General features: G+C 40.4%; 1 protein-coding gene across 4 annotated transcripts in view; it reads right to left on the bottom strand.

Annotated features, from left to right (window-relative positions):
* Nucleotides 1–14,962, bottom strand: part of col16a1 (collagen, type XVI, alpha 1) — a 204,872-nt gene that overhangs the window by 82,092 nt on the left and 107,818 nt on the right. For all 4 annotated transcript variants that reach the window (XM_061882490.1, XM_061882491.1, XM_061882492.1 and 1 more), the window contains exons 10-17: nt 12,734–12,784; nt 10,804–10,836; nt 10,626–10,670; nt 10,248–10,286; nt 8,918–8,980; nt 3,164–3,208; nt 2,954–3,049; nt 2,806–2,844 (exon numbers count right to left, since the gene is read on the bottom strand). In XM_061882490.1, the coding sequence (XP_061738474.1) occupies nt 2,806–2,844; nt 2,954–3,049; nt 3,164–3,208; nt 8,918–8,980; nt 10,248–10,286; nt 10,626–10,670; nt 10,804–10,836; nt 12,734–12,784 (411 nt within the window). The remainder of the gene's footprint in view (nt 1–2,805; nt 2,845–2,953; nt 3,050–3,163; nt 3,209–8,917; nt 8,981–10,247; nt 10,287–10,625; nt 10,671–10,803; nt 10,837–12,733; nt 12,785–14,962) is intronic.

The following is a 14,962-nucleotide window of genomic DNA, read 5'->3' as shown; positions in this document are numbered from 1 at the left end:
TATTTTGATACTTTTGTTGCACGTAATGTCACGTGTAGTGCAGAGTCTCAAACACTTGACGGGAAAACAAAAGCACTCAGCTGACTTTGCCTTTGCCTGACTACCTTGAGGTAACTTTACAATAAGAAGAAGGCACTCAAAAATACATTCAGGCTCCACTTTTGAAAATGTGCTCGCTCAATGCTAATTAATATTGGGTATGCAATAGACATGCTACTACCAACAAGCATTTATAATCAAACATGGCAATGTTCACTTTTACATATTTGGTAATCAAAGATAAAACTAAGATGCATGTTACAATTAAACAGCTATCGTGCAATTAGTAAAATTGATTTGTAGGCTAAAAAAATGGCACATTCATCTTAATGGCAAAGACTACTTCCTGACTATGGTCTATATGAGGAATGTCAAACTCATTTTAGGTCAGGGGCCGCATGGAGGAAAATCTATTCCCACGTAACATCATGGCATAATAACTAGAGATGTCCGATAATGGCTTTTTTGCCCATATCCGATATTCCAATATTGTCCAACTCTTAATTACCGATTCCGATATTAACCAATACCGATATATACAGTCGTGGAATTATCACATGATCATGCCTAATTTTGTTGTGATGCCCCGCTGGATGCATTAAACAATGTAACAAGTTTTTCCAAAATAAATAAACTCAAGTTATGGAAAAAAAATGCCAACATGGCACCGCCATATTTATTATTGAAGTCACAAAGTGCATTATTTTTTAACATGCCTCAAAACCGGTTGAGGGTTGTGTGTGTTTGTGTGTGGCGGGGGGTAGTGGGGGGTGTATACTGTAGTGTCCCGGAAGAGTTAGTGCTGCAAGGGATTCTCTCTATTTTTTTCTGTTGTGTTACGGTGCAGATGTTCTCCCGAAATGTGTTTGTCATTCTTGTTTGGTGTGGGTTCACAGTGTGGCACATATTTGCAACAGTGTTAAAGTTGTTTATACGACCACCCTCAGTGTGACCTGTATGGCTGTTGACCAATACCTTGCATTCACTTGTGTGTGTGAAAAGCTGTAGATATTATGTGACTTGGCCAGCACACAAAGGCAGTGCATTTAAGGTTTATTGGTGCTCTGTATTTGTCCCTATGTCCGTGTACCACTCTATAGCGGCGTTTTCAAAAGGCATAAATGTTACTTTTTGAAACCGATACCGATAATTTCCGATATCACATTTTAAAGCATTTATCGGCCGATTATATCGGCAGTACGAAATCATCGGACATCTCTATTAATAACGTAAAAATACAACTACGACACCTTGAGATAGTTTTCTTTGTTTTACTTCGGCTCAAAATAGAACAAGCACATTGTGGAAAATGTACAAATCACAAAAAATCCTTATGACAAAACACTTCAAGTTAGTTAAACATTCTGAGGAAAAAAATTGTGCAATTTTAAAAACACCATGAAGAACACAATGAATTTAGACTTCATCTCACAGTATCTACAAAGCAATTCAACTTTGAGTCGCCACACATCCAGAACTAAATAAAAACAATTACATATATTCTACGTATCTACTCCTCGTTAGTCATTTCCCCATATTAATCCTGTGCTAACTCAACAGAATCTAACCTACTCAGTGGCCTAGTGGTTAGAGTGTCCGCTATGAGATGTGTAGGTTGTGAGTTCAAACCCAGGAAATGTCATACCAAAGACTATAAAAATGAGGCCCATTACCTCCCTGCTTGACACTCAGCATCAAGGGTTGGAATTGGGGGTTAAATCACCAAAAATGATTCCCGGGCGCAGCCACCACTGCTGCTCACTGCTCCCCTCACCTCCCATGGGGTGATCAAGGGTGATGGGTCAAATGCAGAGAATAATTTCGCCACACCTAGTGTGTGTGTGACAATCATTGGTACTTGAACTTTAAAAGATAGTCCATATATGGTAACTTTAACTTTATACCCACTGAGATCATTTTCACAGAACTACATCATGCAGCATTTTAAGTGAGATTACCAATTGTTTTTTTAACTCCAGTTTGTTTCAAGTGGGGTCGAGTTACTGTGTAACACTTGTTTGGGATACTTGCTGGCACCCGTATAAACTGTTTGCTTCCCTAACAGAATTGCTATTGCGACATCACGTTAAAAAACAGCGGTTTCCTTAATTTAAAAATGCAGCTCAATTTTACACTGAGCAAACTCATCTCGCGGGCCGGATTGAACCTGTTCGTGGGCCTGAGCCGGCCCCTGGGCTGCATGTTTGACATCCCTGGTCTATAGTCTTACACACTACTGCCCTCTAATGTCTTGGAATTACGACTGCATGCAAAGTCTACTTTATCCACCCATCCGTTTCTACCGCTTTTCCCTTTCGGGGGTCGCGGGGGGTGTGGGAGCCTATCTCAGCTACAATTGGGTGGAAGGTAGAGTACACCCTGGACAAGTTGCCACCTTTATAATACTTGCAAATTAAACTCAGTAGTGTACACAAAAACGGCACAGTCAACATTATCGGCTCAATCTTAAATGTTAAAAAATGTGATTTCATTGACTATTATTAAAGCACAAAAGTACCACAAATTGATTACGGCGTACTCAGGGACCGGGTATTAGAAATGTATTGATTCAAATGTGAAAGGAACCTACCCCTACTTTTGGAATAAGAATGTTTACATGTACATTTATAGTAAAACTATAAACTATGGAAACAATTGCATCACCGATGGATGTTCCACTGTATCTTTTTTTTATTTTATTGCATCCGTACTACTGCACAGTGGTGCGAAGACTATGATAACTGTAAGAATATATATAACACCTACCTTGTCTCCTTTTGCACCCCCAGGCTCACCAGGAAGGCCCTCAATTAGAAGAACACAAGTATTTTCTTTCAAATATGTATGCTCATGACAAAATGCAATGCAAAAATATACAGACAAAAATTATATTTGCTTTTTTAAATCTACTCACTGGTGGACCTGGAATTCCAATCCCGGGTAGGCCAGGACGTCCGGGCTTCCCTGGCTCCCCAGCCAAGCCTTCAGGACCCACTGAACCGTAGGCGCCCTGAGATAAGAAGTTGGACACGTCTGTTTCATGCTAATGCAACGGTGAGGATGTGGCACAGCGGTTGATAGATAGGTGCTGTCGCTCAGCGTGTCAGACTTAATGCACACAGACCTTCTGTCCCTTGGGGCCCACGACGCAGATGGTGCCTGCTCGACCCTGGGAGATGATGATGGACAGACAGAAAAGTGACAGCATCAGTACAGGTCGGTGACATAATGAGTGTCAGCTCCAGTCAGAGAACAGCCTCTCCAAACCTCAATCTCAAAACCGTGAAGGACATCTGTTGACTTTCCTCTTAAACGTACAAACCACGTTTCCATATGAGTTGGGAAATTGTGTTAGATATGAATATAAACAGAATACAATGATTTGCAAATCCTTTTCAACCCATATTCAATTGAATGCACTACAAAGACAACATATTTAATGTTCAAACTCATAAACTTCTTTTTTTTTTTTTGCAAATAATAATTAACTTAGAATTTCATGGCTGCAACACGTGCCAAAGTAGTTGGGAAAGGGCATGTTCACCACTGTGTTACATCACCTTTTCTTTCAACAACACCCAATAAATGTTTGGGAACTGAGGAAACTAATTGTTGAAACTTTGAAAGTGGAATTCTTTCCCATTCTTGTTTTATGTAGAGCTTCAGTCGTTCAACAGTATGGGGTCTCTGCTCCATGGGAGACAGGTCTGGACTGCAGGCGGGCCAGGAAGGTACCTGCAATCTTTTTTTACGAAGCCACGCTGTTGTAACACGTGCTGAATGTGGCTTGGCATTGTCTTGCTGAAATAAGCAAGGGCGTCAATGAAAAAGACAGCACTTCGATGGCAGCATATGTTGTTCCAAAACCTGTATGTACCTTTCAGCATTAATGGTGCCTTCACAGATGTGTAAGTTACCCATGCCTTGGGCACTAATGCACCCCTATACCATTCCAGATGCTGTCTTTTGAACTTTGCGTCAAAAACAGTCTGGATGGTTCGCTTCCCCTTTGGTGCGGATGACATGATGTCGAATATTTCCAAATAAAATTTGAACTGTGGACTCGTCAGACCACAGAAGACATTTCCACTTTGCATCAGTCCGTCTTAGATGATCTCGCGCCCAGAGAAGCCGGCGGCGTTTCTGGATGTTGTTGATGAAATGGCTTTCGCTTTGCACAGTAGAGTTTTAACTTGCACTTACAGATGTAGCTGCGAACTGTATTTAGTGACAGTGGTTTTCTGAAGTGTTCCTGAGCCCATGTGGTGATATCCTTTAGAGATTGATGTCGGTTTTTGATACAATGCCGTCTGAGGGATCGAAGGTCACGGTCATTCAATGTTGGTTTCCGGCCATGCCGCTTACGTGGAGTGATTTCTCCAGAACCTTTTGATGATATTATGGACCGTAGATGTTGAAATCCCAAAATTTTTTGCAATTGCACTTTGAGAAAATCATTGTTCTTAAACTGTTTGACTATTTGCTCATGCAGTTGTGGACAAAGGGGTGTACCTCGCCCCATCCTTTCTTGTGAAAGACTGAATATTTTTTGGGAAGCTGTTTTTATACCCAATCATGGCACCCACCTGTTCCCAATTAGCCTGCACACATGTAGGATGTTAAAAAATAAGTGTTTGATGAGCATTCCTCAACTTTATCTGTATTTATTGCCACCTTTCCCAACTTCTTTGTTACATGTTGCTGGCATCAAATTCTAAAGTTAATGATTTGCCAAAAAAAAAAAAGTTTATCAGTTTGAACATCAAATATGTTGTCTTTGTAGCATATTCAACTGAACATGGGTTGAAAATGATTTGCAAATCATTGTATTCTGTTTATATTTAAATCCAACACAATTTCCCAACTCATACAGAAACGGGGTTTGTAGAAATAGCGCTTGACTGCCTAATTCATACCACATCAACACGCACATCCCTATTCGTCGTGTTCGATGGATGGGGGCTTAAGAAAAATATGTCTTTCGCCAAATCTGTGCATCCACGAAAACCACTTAGCTTGCTGAACAGCGAGACTTGACGCGGGCACTGAGGGGATATCTCATAGCAGAGGCACATGTCGTAATTTGTTCCCGAAAAACTTTCCATTGCTTTTGCAGGATCCCGGCTTTGAGCGGGGAAGATTAAAAGGTTTAAATCTTCTTGAATAGGAAGGCTGCCTGCATGCGAGACGAACCGCCCGGTCAATGAGGCGCCATTGATTGTGCGAGCTTTGTTGCTCTACTCTAATCTAACAGGCATTACCCAGCTGACTGAAAGCCGCGGCAGAGGGGAGTGGTGGGATATCAATGGGAGTCTGAGCTTAAAAGAGTAATGCCGAATAAGTTTAGCGACTATCCGCTTTTCGCCCGACAAAAGTGCTTGTGTGAGCGGATGTCTGGCTGTGTAAACAATTTGGTGTTGAAAACAAGGAAACTGACGAGCCATTAATCCCTGTGAAGAAATCTGGTTCAATTGTGCAACGTCCAAAGAAACTGTATGACATTCGACAACACACGGTGCTGAACAATACGACTGCAAAAAGAAGTCAGTGAATTTGATGGTAAAATACTGGCAGCTCGGATACTAAAATTGTACCGTAGTACTAACAGTGGTACCGATTTCTGATTTACAGTAATTTGTTGTAAAACATTTTGGGACATAATTCTGGTGAGTCAGTTGCCAGCTTGTTCTGTGAAATCTACATATTTTTGACACACAGTTTGACAAAAGTTATTAGATTCTACTGTCAACAATAGGAAGTGGCATGGCCTATTTATTTACAGGAATGCACTGTAAAAACAATGACCGTAGGTTTTAACAGTAAAATAAAACTACTGTTAAAGGTAAATTGATGAATAAAAGTATCAATTTCCAATGAACAAAAAAGCTGTATATTTTACAGTAAAATTCTGCCTATTGAGCTGCCATTTTTCACATAATGGAAAGGGCAAAAACGTGACCAGTTGGGAGTCAGAGTGTTGATAAGAAAATGCATGATTTTAATTTGTGACTTCCAACTAACATACTACTTTAACTTTGACCCAAAATACGATATTATACTGTGTGTGTATATATATATATATATATATACATATATGTATACACACACACACATATATATATACACAAATATATTCACACACATATATATACATATACTGTATATACATATATATATATGTATATATATATATATATATATATATATATATATATATATATACATATATATATATATATATATATACATATATATATATATATATGTAGCTTTTTAACTACCTCGGCAACCTCATGGGAGAGCCCACCACAGGTGTAATGGTACAGAAAAATTTCAGTTTTGTACGTACCTCGGTTCAGAGGTCACGGTTCGGTTCATTTTTGGTACAGTAAGAAAACAACAAAATATAACATTTTTTGGTTATACAAATTTGCTAAATCTTCCAACAAAAATATTTTTCTTAGTGGATATTTTATGTGAAGTAATGGGAAACTTGGATAGGTCAATTATTCACAATAACATTGATTTTGATTCAATATTATGTTTTGAGCAATGACAGTTTGAAAGAAAAAAAACAACTTTGTTTTATTAGTCAACGTTGCAACTTTTTCTAAATTACATTTAGCCTTTAAACTTTTTTATTTCACTCTTGTTTATGTTTTTGTTTATTTTAATAGTATTTTTAGAATGTGCCGTGGGCCTTTAAAACGTTAGCTGTGGGCCGCAAATGGCCTCCAAGGCACACTTTTGACACCCCTGCTATAGATAATAAAAAATAAAATCTGATAAATCTATGGGTAAAAAGCCGAGCCTGGCGACGCATGCGCGTTTATCACAACTCTCTCGCTCTCTCGGTCTCTGCCCCTCCCTCACCAATGTTGCTCCGTGCAACACTTTTTTTTTTGTTTTTAACCCCTTCTTGACCCTGAACGTACATTGAAAATACACGCAACCCTAACTTAAAATTCCGGACATTTGAGGCATTCAAGAAACTCCACCTGGACAGCTCCGCAAAGAGGACGTATCCGGTGAAAAGAGGAGGTCTGGTCAGTCTATTGTAGCCCAGTCGTTGCTAGCATACCGTGTGTTGTTTTTTTGATTGATTGAAACTTGTATTAGTAGATTGCACAGTACAGTACATATTCCTTAAAATTGAACACTAAATGGTAACACCCGAATAAGTTTTTCAACACGTAAATTAATTCATGGTGCCTTGTTTACACAACGCGAGGTACGCTACTTAATATGTTCGTGTGGAACTAATTTAAAATATATATATATATATATATATATATATATATATATATATTATACATATTATACATAAATATTAAAAAAAAATGTAAAAGTCAAACACAAATAAGGGAACAAGAGAAGTATCCCTCGCTTCTCTTTTGTAAAGTAAATCTGTACAGCAGATATGGGCATAATAAATCTTTGCACTTCGGCACTTGACGATCTCTCCAGCAGCACTGAGAGCGGAGTCAGCCAAACTACCGCTCGGTAATGTAGCCATTTTCAATGATAACAAAGAAAGTGACTCAAAAAACATAAGTAAAGTGAGGTTGACTCTTCCAAAAAATGTGCTAGCTTGATGCTAATATACATTGGCTTTGTTATTAACATGCTATTGGTTAAAAATGAAGGATTTTACATGCCGTTCTCAACGCCACCAAATGTGTTCATGAAAACTACAATTAGAATGCACGTCACAATCAAACAGCTGGTGCGTAATAAATACAATACTTATAGCAATAACACTTTTTAGGGCGCAATCTAAGTTAAAGCATGAACTATAAACTACTGCCATCTAATGTCTTGGACTATCAACTGTAATTTAAACTTATTGCCACTTAGAAATGTGATCATAAAACAGACTATAACACCTGGACAGCACTACCGTACAAAGGCAAAACCCAGTAACTACATTTTGGTCAAAACTGAGCTGATAATCATTTTGGAGTTCCTAGGTGATATGCTTTACATTAGTGTATGAGATATTGTAATTTGTTCCGTAAGTAAGCTGTTACGCGCATGGCAGGACCTAGCAACTACCACATAACCGCGTAGATACAACAGAAAAACCTAGTATCTCAAGGGACCAATCGGATCTTCTTTGTCAGTTGCCTTATTGTCTTTAATGAGACATTTGCACGAATGGGGGCCGACGGTCAACATGATTATGTGATATTATGGCACGAGGGGATATTTGGAAGATTGGCCCAGGACGTTGCAAGCACCTTCATTAAATGTATTGTTCTTGATTCTTCCCCTTGCATACTCTTTTGGGCAGATAACTGTGGAGGTCAAAATAAAAACTGGACGCTCTACACGGCTCTTGCCCAATGTGCAAACGCAGAATGGGGCCCAACCGAGATTGTGATAAAATATCTGGAGAAAGGGCACACGATCATGAGAGCAGATTCAATCCATGGCTCAATCGGCAAGAAAATGAAAGGTCAAGAAAACATCTATACGTTTGATGACTTTGTAAATCTTTGTAAGACAGCATCAAGATAGATTGGTTTTCCTTTGTTTTCTCAAAATCAGCTAGACGTGGGTTACTAGGTTTTGCCTTTGAAATGTTATGTAAATATGTAAATACAAATTACATTTTATTATCAAAAAACAACATTAATAAACACACGCACATTGGTACAGTACTGGTATCGATTTCCAGGGACCAAGTTTCCTTTGCACCTGCTGAGTTAATATATGTTGTTTTGTGCACTGATGCATGCACAGGGAGATAGTGCTGGCACAATAATGCTCATGCAGCTGGAAAATAGTCTTTTAGTAGCTTTTCTACTAATACCTGCCTAATCCTCCTCAAACTTGTTGCAAACAAAGTAGGAAGGGAATTGAGAGAAACACCTACGTCCAACCCTGGAGTGCCTGTAAGGCCCTGCAGCCCAATCTCTCCCTTCTGGCCTTTTACTCCCTGGCAAGAGGCAGATGAAAGAGAAGATGGTGTCAAAACATGAAATGGAACAGAGCAAGGTCCAGCCTTCATTGTTGATCACTTATCGTTTCTTAAAGGGGAACATTATCACAATTTCAAAAGGGTTGAAAACAAAAATCAGTTCCCAGTGGCTTGTTATATTTTTCGAAGTTTTTTTTCAAATTTTTACACCTCCCGGATTATCCTGAAAAACTGCTTCAAAGTGCCTGATTTTCACCATCGCTATATCCACCCGTCCATTTCCCTGTGACGTCATACAGGGCTGCCAATACAAACAACGTGGCGGTTACCACAGCAAGATATAGCGACCTTAGCTCGAATTCAGACTCGGATTTCAGCGGCTTAAGCGATTCAACAGATTACGCATGTATTGAAACAGATGGTCTGAGTATGGAGGCAGATAGCGAAAACGAAATTGAAGAAGAAATTGAAGCTATTGAGCGAATAGCTATTAACGCTATTCAGCCATAGCATGGGTGTACCTAATGAAGTAGCCCATAGCATGGCTGCCTTATTAGCATCGCCGGTAAAATGTGCGGACCAAACGATCAGGACTTTCGCATCTTGTGACACTGGAGCAATTTAAATCTGTCGATTGGTAAGTGTTTGTTTCGCATTAAATGTGGGTATCTAGTTTCAAATATACATACAGCTAGCGTAAATAGCATGTTAGCATCGATTAGCGTAGCATGTTAGCAGTCATGCCGTGACCAAATATGTCTGATTAGCACATAAGCCAACAACATCAACAAAACTCACCTTTGTGATTTCGTTGACTTAATCGTTGCAAATGCATCTGCAGGTTATCCATACATCTCTGTGCCATGTCTGTCTTAGCATCGCCGGTCAAATGTGAAGACACTCTGGCAAATTCAATGGGGGTCTGGCGGCAGATTTCTTGCCAGTGGTGCAACTTGAATCCCTCCCTGTTAGTGTTGTTACACCCTCCGACAACACACCGACGAGGCATGATGTCTCCAAGGTTCCAAAAAATAGTCGAAAAAACGGAAAATAACAGAGCTGAGACCCGGTGTTTGTAATGTGAAAATGAAAATGGCGGGTGTATTACCTCGGTGACGTCTCGCTAAAAGACCGATAAACAGAAAGGCGTTTAATTTGCCAAAATTGACCCATTTAGAGTTCTGAAATCGGTAAAAAAAATACATGGTCCTTTTTCTGCAACATAAAGGTATATATTGACGCTTGCATAGGTTTAGTGATAATGTTCCCCTTTAAAATCTTTCACCTGAATTTGAACTGCTTCGCCCCAGTTGGCAGGCAGCACCTGTGGAAGAAAGAAAACACGTTCACCAGTCAAACCAGTGACCTGGTTTGCAAAAGGGCAGATGACAAGCCGCCGGTGCAAAGCGGACAACGCTGAAAAATCAGTCAGCCATCCTGGACAACAACCAACAGGAAACCACACACGCGACCTGTGAGCATGCATGCATAATGCGGCCCAAACACAACATTTAAATACAATTTAAAATGCGGTATAATAATTTTCAGCCTTTCAGTGAATGACGCACACAATCCTCCACAGTGAAAAAACATCCAGAGCTAAGGAGAATTGGGATGCAGTGGGCGGTAGCGCGGTGACCTGTAGCAGAAGATTGGCACTCACCATCTCTCCTCTCTCCCCCTTCTGGCCCTTGGGTCCTTCAGTACACTGAGATTACAGACACACGGTTGGCATGTTTCAACGCATTATGCTTTTTGGATGGATTTTTGCATGGCAAATAGCAAAACAGTGCTTTTTTTAGGTGCAACATGACGGAGTGATGATGGTAAAAGTTACTTACTGGACCTGAATGTGTGCCAGAACAGCCATCACCCTAAGACAGAAGCAAAAAAAAACAGCCATTGGTTTTGTATGTGTAGAAGTGTGTGTTTAGTAGGGACTTACAGTCGTGGCCCAAAGTATACATACACTTGTGAAGGCTGTTTCCAATAATTTCTACAACTCTTATTTTTTTGTGATAGAGTGATTGGAGCACATACACAAAAAAACATTCATAAAGTTTGGTTCTTTTATGAATGTATTATTTAGCTCTTTTTTTGTTTCATGGACAAAGATCAATCAATCAATCAATCAATCAATCAATCAATCAATGTTTATTTATATAGCCCTAAATCACAAATGTCTCAAAGGACTGCACAAACCACTACGACTACGACATCCTCGGAAGAACCCACACAAGGGCAAGGAAAACTCACACCCAGTGGGACGCCAGTGACAATGATGACTATGAGAAACCTTGGAGAGGACCTCAAATGTGGGCAACCCCCCCCTCTAGGGGACCGAAAGCAATGGATGTCGAGCGGGTCTAACATGATACTGTGAAAGTTCAATCCATAGTGGCTCCAACACAGACGCGAGAGTTCAGTTCAAAGCGGATCCAAGACAGCAGCGAGAGTCCCGTCCACAGGAAACCATCCCAAGCGGGGTCGGATCAGCAGCGTAGAGATGTCCCCAACCGATACACAGGCGAGCGGTCCATCGTGGGTTCCGACGAGCGGTCCATCCGGGGTCTCGGCTCTGGACAGCCAGTACTTCATCCATGGTCATCGGATCGGACCCCCTCCACAAGGGAGGGGGGACAGAGGAGAAAAAGAAAAGAAGCGGCAGATCAACTGGTCTAAAAAGAAGGTCTATTTAAAGGCTAGAGTATACAAATGAGTTTTAAGGTGAGACTTAAATGCTTCTACTGAGGTAGCATCTCGAACTGTTAGTGGGAAGGCATTCCAGAGTACTGGAGCCCGAACGGAAAACGCTCTATAGCCCGCAGAATTTTTTTGGGCTTTAGGAATCACTAATAAGCCGGAGTCTTAGAAAATAAGACCTTCTGGAGGAAAGATCATTGGTCAGATGAAACAAAAATTGAGCTGTTTAGCTACAATACCGAGCAATATGTTTGAAGGAGAAAAGTTGAGGCCTTTAATCCCAGGAACACCAAACCTACCGTCAAGCATGGTGGCGGTAGTATTATGCTCTGGGGTTGTTTTGCTGCCAATGGAACTGGTGCTTTACAGAGAGTAAATGGGACAATGAAAAAGAAGGATTACCTCTGAATTCTTCAGGACAACCTAAAATCATCAGCCCGGAGGTTGGGTTTCGGGTGCAGTTGGGTGTTCCAACAGGACAATGACCCCAAACACACGTCAAAAGTGGTAAAGGCTGGAATGAAGGTTTTAGAATGGCCTTCCCAAAGTCCTGACTTAAACGTGTGGACAATGCTAAAGAAACAAGTCAATGTCAGAAAACCAACCAATTTAGCTGAACTGCACCAATTTTGTCAAAAGAAGTGGTTAAAAATTCAACCAGAAGCCACCCAGAAGCTTGTGGATGGCAACCAAAAGCGCCTTATTGCAGTGAAACTTGCCAAGGGACATGTAAGCAAATATTAACTTTGCTGTATGTATACATTTGCTCACATTTTCAGTAGACCCATAATACATTCATAAAAGAACCACACTTCATGAATGATATTTTTTGACCCACAAGTGCTCCAATCACTCTATCACAAAACAATAAGAGTTGTAGAAATAATTGGAAACTCAAGAAAGCCCAAACATCATGTACTTTACAAGTGTATGTAAACTTTTTACCACGTCTGGCCATGGTTCCGTGCACCGCTTTACAGCACAAGTCATGTCGGGGCGTGTAATGATGCCACACATTCCGCTGATATTAACTCCACCATACCTACTTTGAAACAAAGTGCGACTCACCCGGTCGCCTTTTTCTCCTTTGAGCCCAGAAACTCTTGCAAGAGTTAAGACCTGAAATACACACACGGCACCACATTCTTGATCATACACTCAAGTACCAAAGTTAACAAATCTTGTCATGTAAAAGTTTATGATTATTTGAAAGAAAAAAAAATGTTTATCAGTTTGAACATCAAATATGTTGTCTTTGTAGCATATTCAACTGAACATGGGTTGAAAAGGATTTGCAAATCATTGTATTCCGTTTATATTTACAGCTAACACAATTTCCCAACTCATATGGAAACGGGGTTTGTACTGTAATCTTAACATGTTACTCCTATTTAGGTCTAAAATGTATGCATCATAACTACAGATATTGTATACACAAGGGATAACAAATTGAGGTTATTTTAAGAGTATCATGTACATTTTTAACACAAAAATAGTCTGTTTCATAATGCCCAGTTCCAACCACAACTAACAAAAACAGTGTTTCAGTTTATGTTGTTACCAGCTGGTGGCACTATTTCATAAAAATAAACCCCCCTGCTTGGGCTGCTACAATATTCGGTTAGCAGCGATGCGAGGTGGCCACTCACACATTAGCACACAGCACCCATGGGAGACTCTGCTCAGGATCACTCCCTCAATATCCACCATTGAGATGAGCAGCTGCTCTGCAACAGGAGGGCGCAAACACCAAAACTGGATAGCCATTAAAAAAATAACTGAAGTATTTTTAGCGTAATAAAGTAATTTAATCAGAGTCAATAACCCCACCCCCCCAGCCTCTACCTGCTGTTTCTGTGAGCTTTCACACGCCATAAAATTTGCTTATTGACGCTTGCGAAGACGACAAGCAGGCAAGGAAGCACAATTGTAATCTTTTCCTCTTTCCTCCTTTTGAAATCCATATAATATGGCACTAAAATCTATATCTCAAATTATATTGCGGCCTCCAGCAAAAACAATATTTGCGTCACAATATATTGTTTGCCATATATATAATAATAGAAGCATATCAAAGCGGGTAACATTTTGCATCATTTCCAGTTGATTTTTTTCAAAGGTATTATTAATCTACTAGTTCATTTACTGTTTGTGGAGAGGCGGAGTCGGCAGCCCGACAGCGAGGCAGGGCACACCGTAGCCCGCTGCAAGATGGCGGCGAGGAGGCATGGTTTGCGAGCAAGCAGCGAGGTGGGGCGCGCCGGAATCAACCCTGCAAATATTATCAGGTGCATGGATCACCCAGCTGGGCAAAATTTAAATCTCCTTTCGCACTGTATAAAAGGGCAGCGGCCGTAAATGCCGGGGGAAGAGACCGAGAGAGAAGGAGCCAGAAGGAAGCCGATGATGAACGAGAGCGAGAGAGAGCCACAGGAAGACGAAGACGCACGTGACTGAAAAGGTGGAGCGGCAGAGGAAGCGGGACACGGCAAGACTGAAAAGCAACCCGTAGAGACGTTTTATTATTGAAAAATAAAATAAAGTCTAACCTGCGCCACAATGTCCTTCCTTGGTGGTCCTGAGAACCCGCACGACAGCAAGATACTGTCACACTGTTAAGATCTGCTTACTTTCTGCTGTAGCATATGTGTCTCACTTGTGTTCAAATGGAATACGCACTTGTTCCTCTATTATTTGGATACTTTGCATAAGTTTTGAGTAATATGACAAATTTGGGTAATGTGGAGAACGCAGTATTTTTAAGGGTGTAACGGTACACAAAAATTTCGGTTACGTACGTACCTCGGTTTAGAGGTCACGGTTCGGTTCATTTTTGGTACAGTCAGAAAAAAATATATACATTTTTGGTTATTTATCTACCAAATTTGTAAACAATGTCTTAATATTCATATACACACAGGGTCCAATGCCAGAGTTAATGTGGTCAACATACGTAAAATAAAAACTAAATAAGATAGGGCTCAGAATGGTTTCTTAACAAAACTTTTCTACATATAACATGGCTGTGCAGCACCTTGGAAACGTTCTTGTTGTTTAAATGTACTACATAAATAAAGTGGATTGGATTGGATTGGATTGGGAAGAGAGGAAGAGAGAAGGAGCCAGAAGGAAGCCGATGCTGAACAGGAGCGAGACAGAGCCACAAGAAGACGAAGACGCACGTGACTGAAAAGGTGGAGCGGCAGAGGAAGCGGAACACGGCAAAGCTGAAAAGCAATCCGTAGAAACCTTTTATTATTGAAAAATAAAAGAAAGTCTAACCTGCGCCACAATGTC

The sequence above is a fragment of the Nerophis ophidion genome, linkage group LG21 (genome assembly GCF_033978795.1).
Source record: "Nerophis ophidion isolate RoL-2023_Sa linkage group LG21, RoL_Noph_v1.0, whole genome shotgun sequence".
NCBI classification, from domain to species: domain Eukaryota; kingdom Metazoa; phylum Chordata; class Actinopteri; order Syngnathiformes; family Syngnathidae; genus Nerophis; species Nerophis ophidion.
This window is presented reverse-complemented; position numbering and strand designations above follow the sequence as displayed.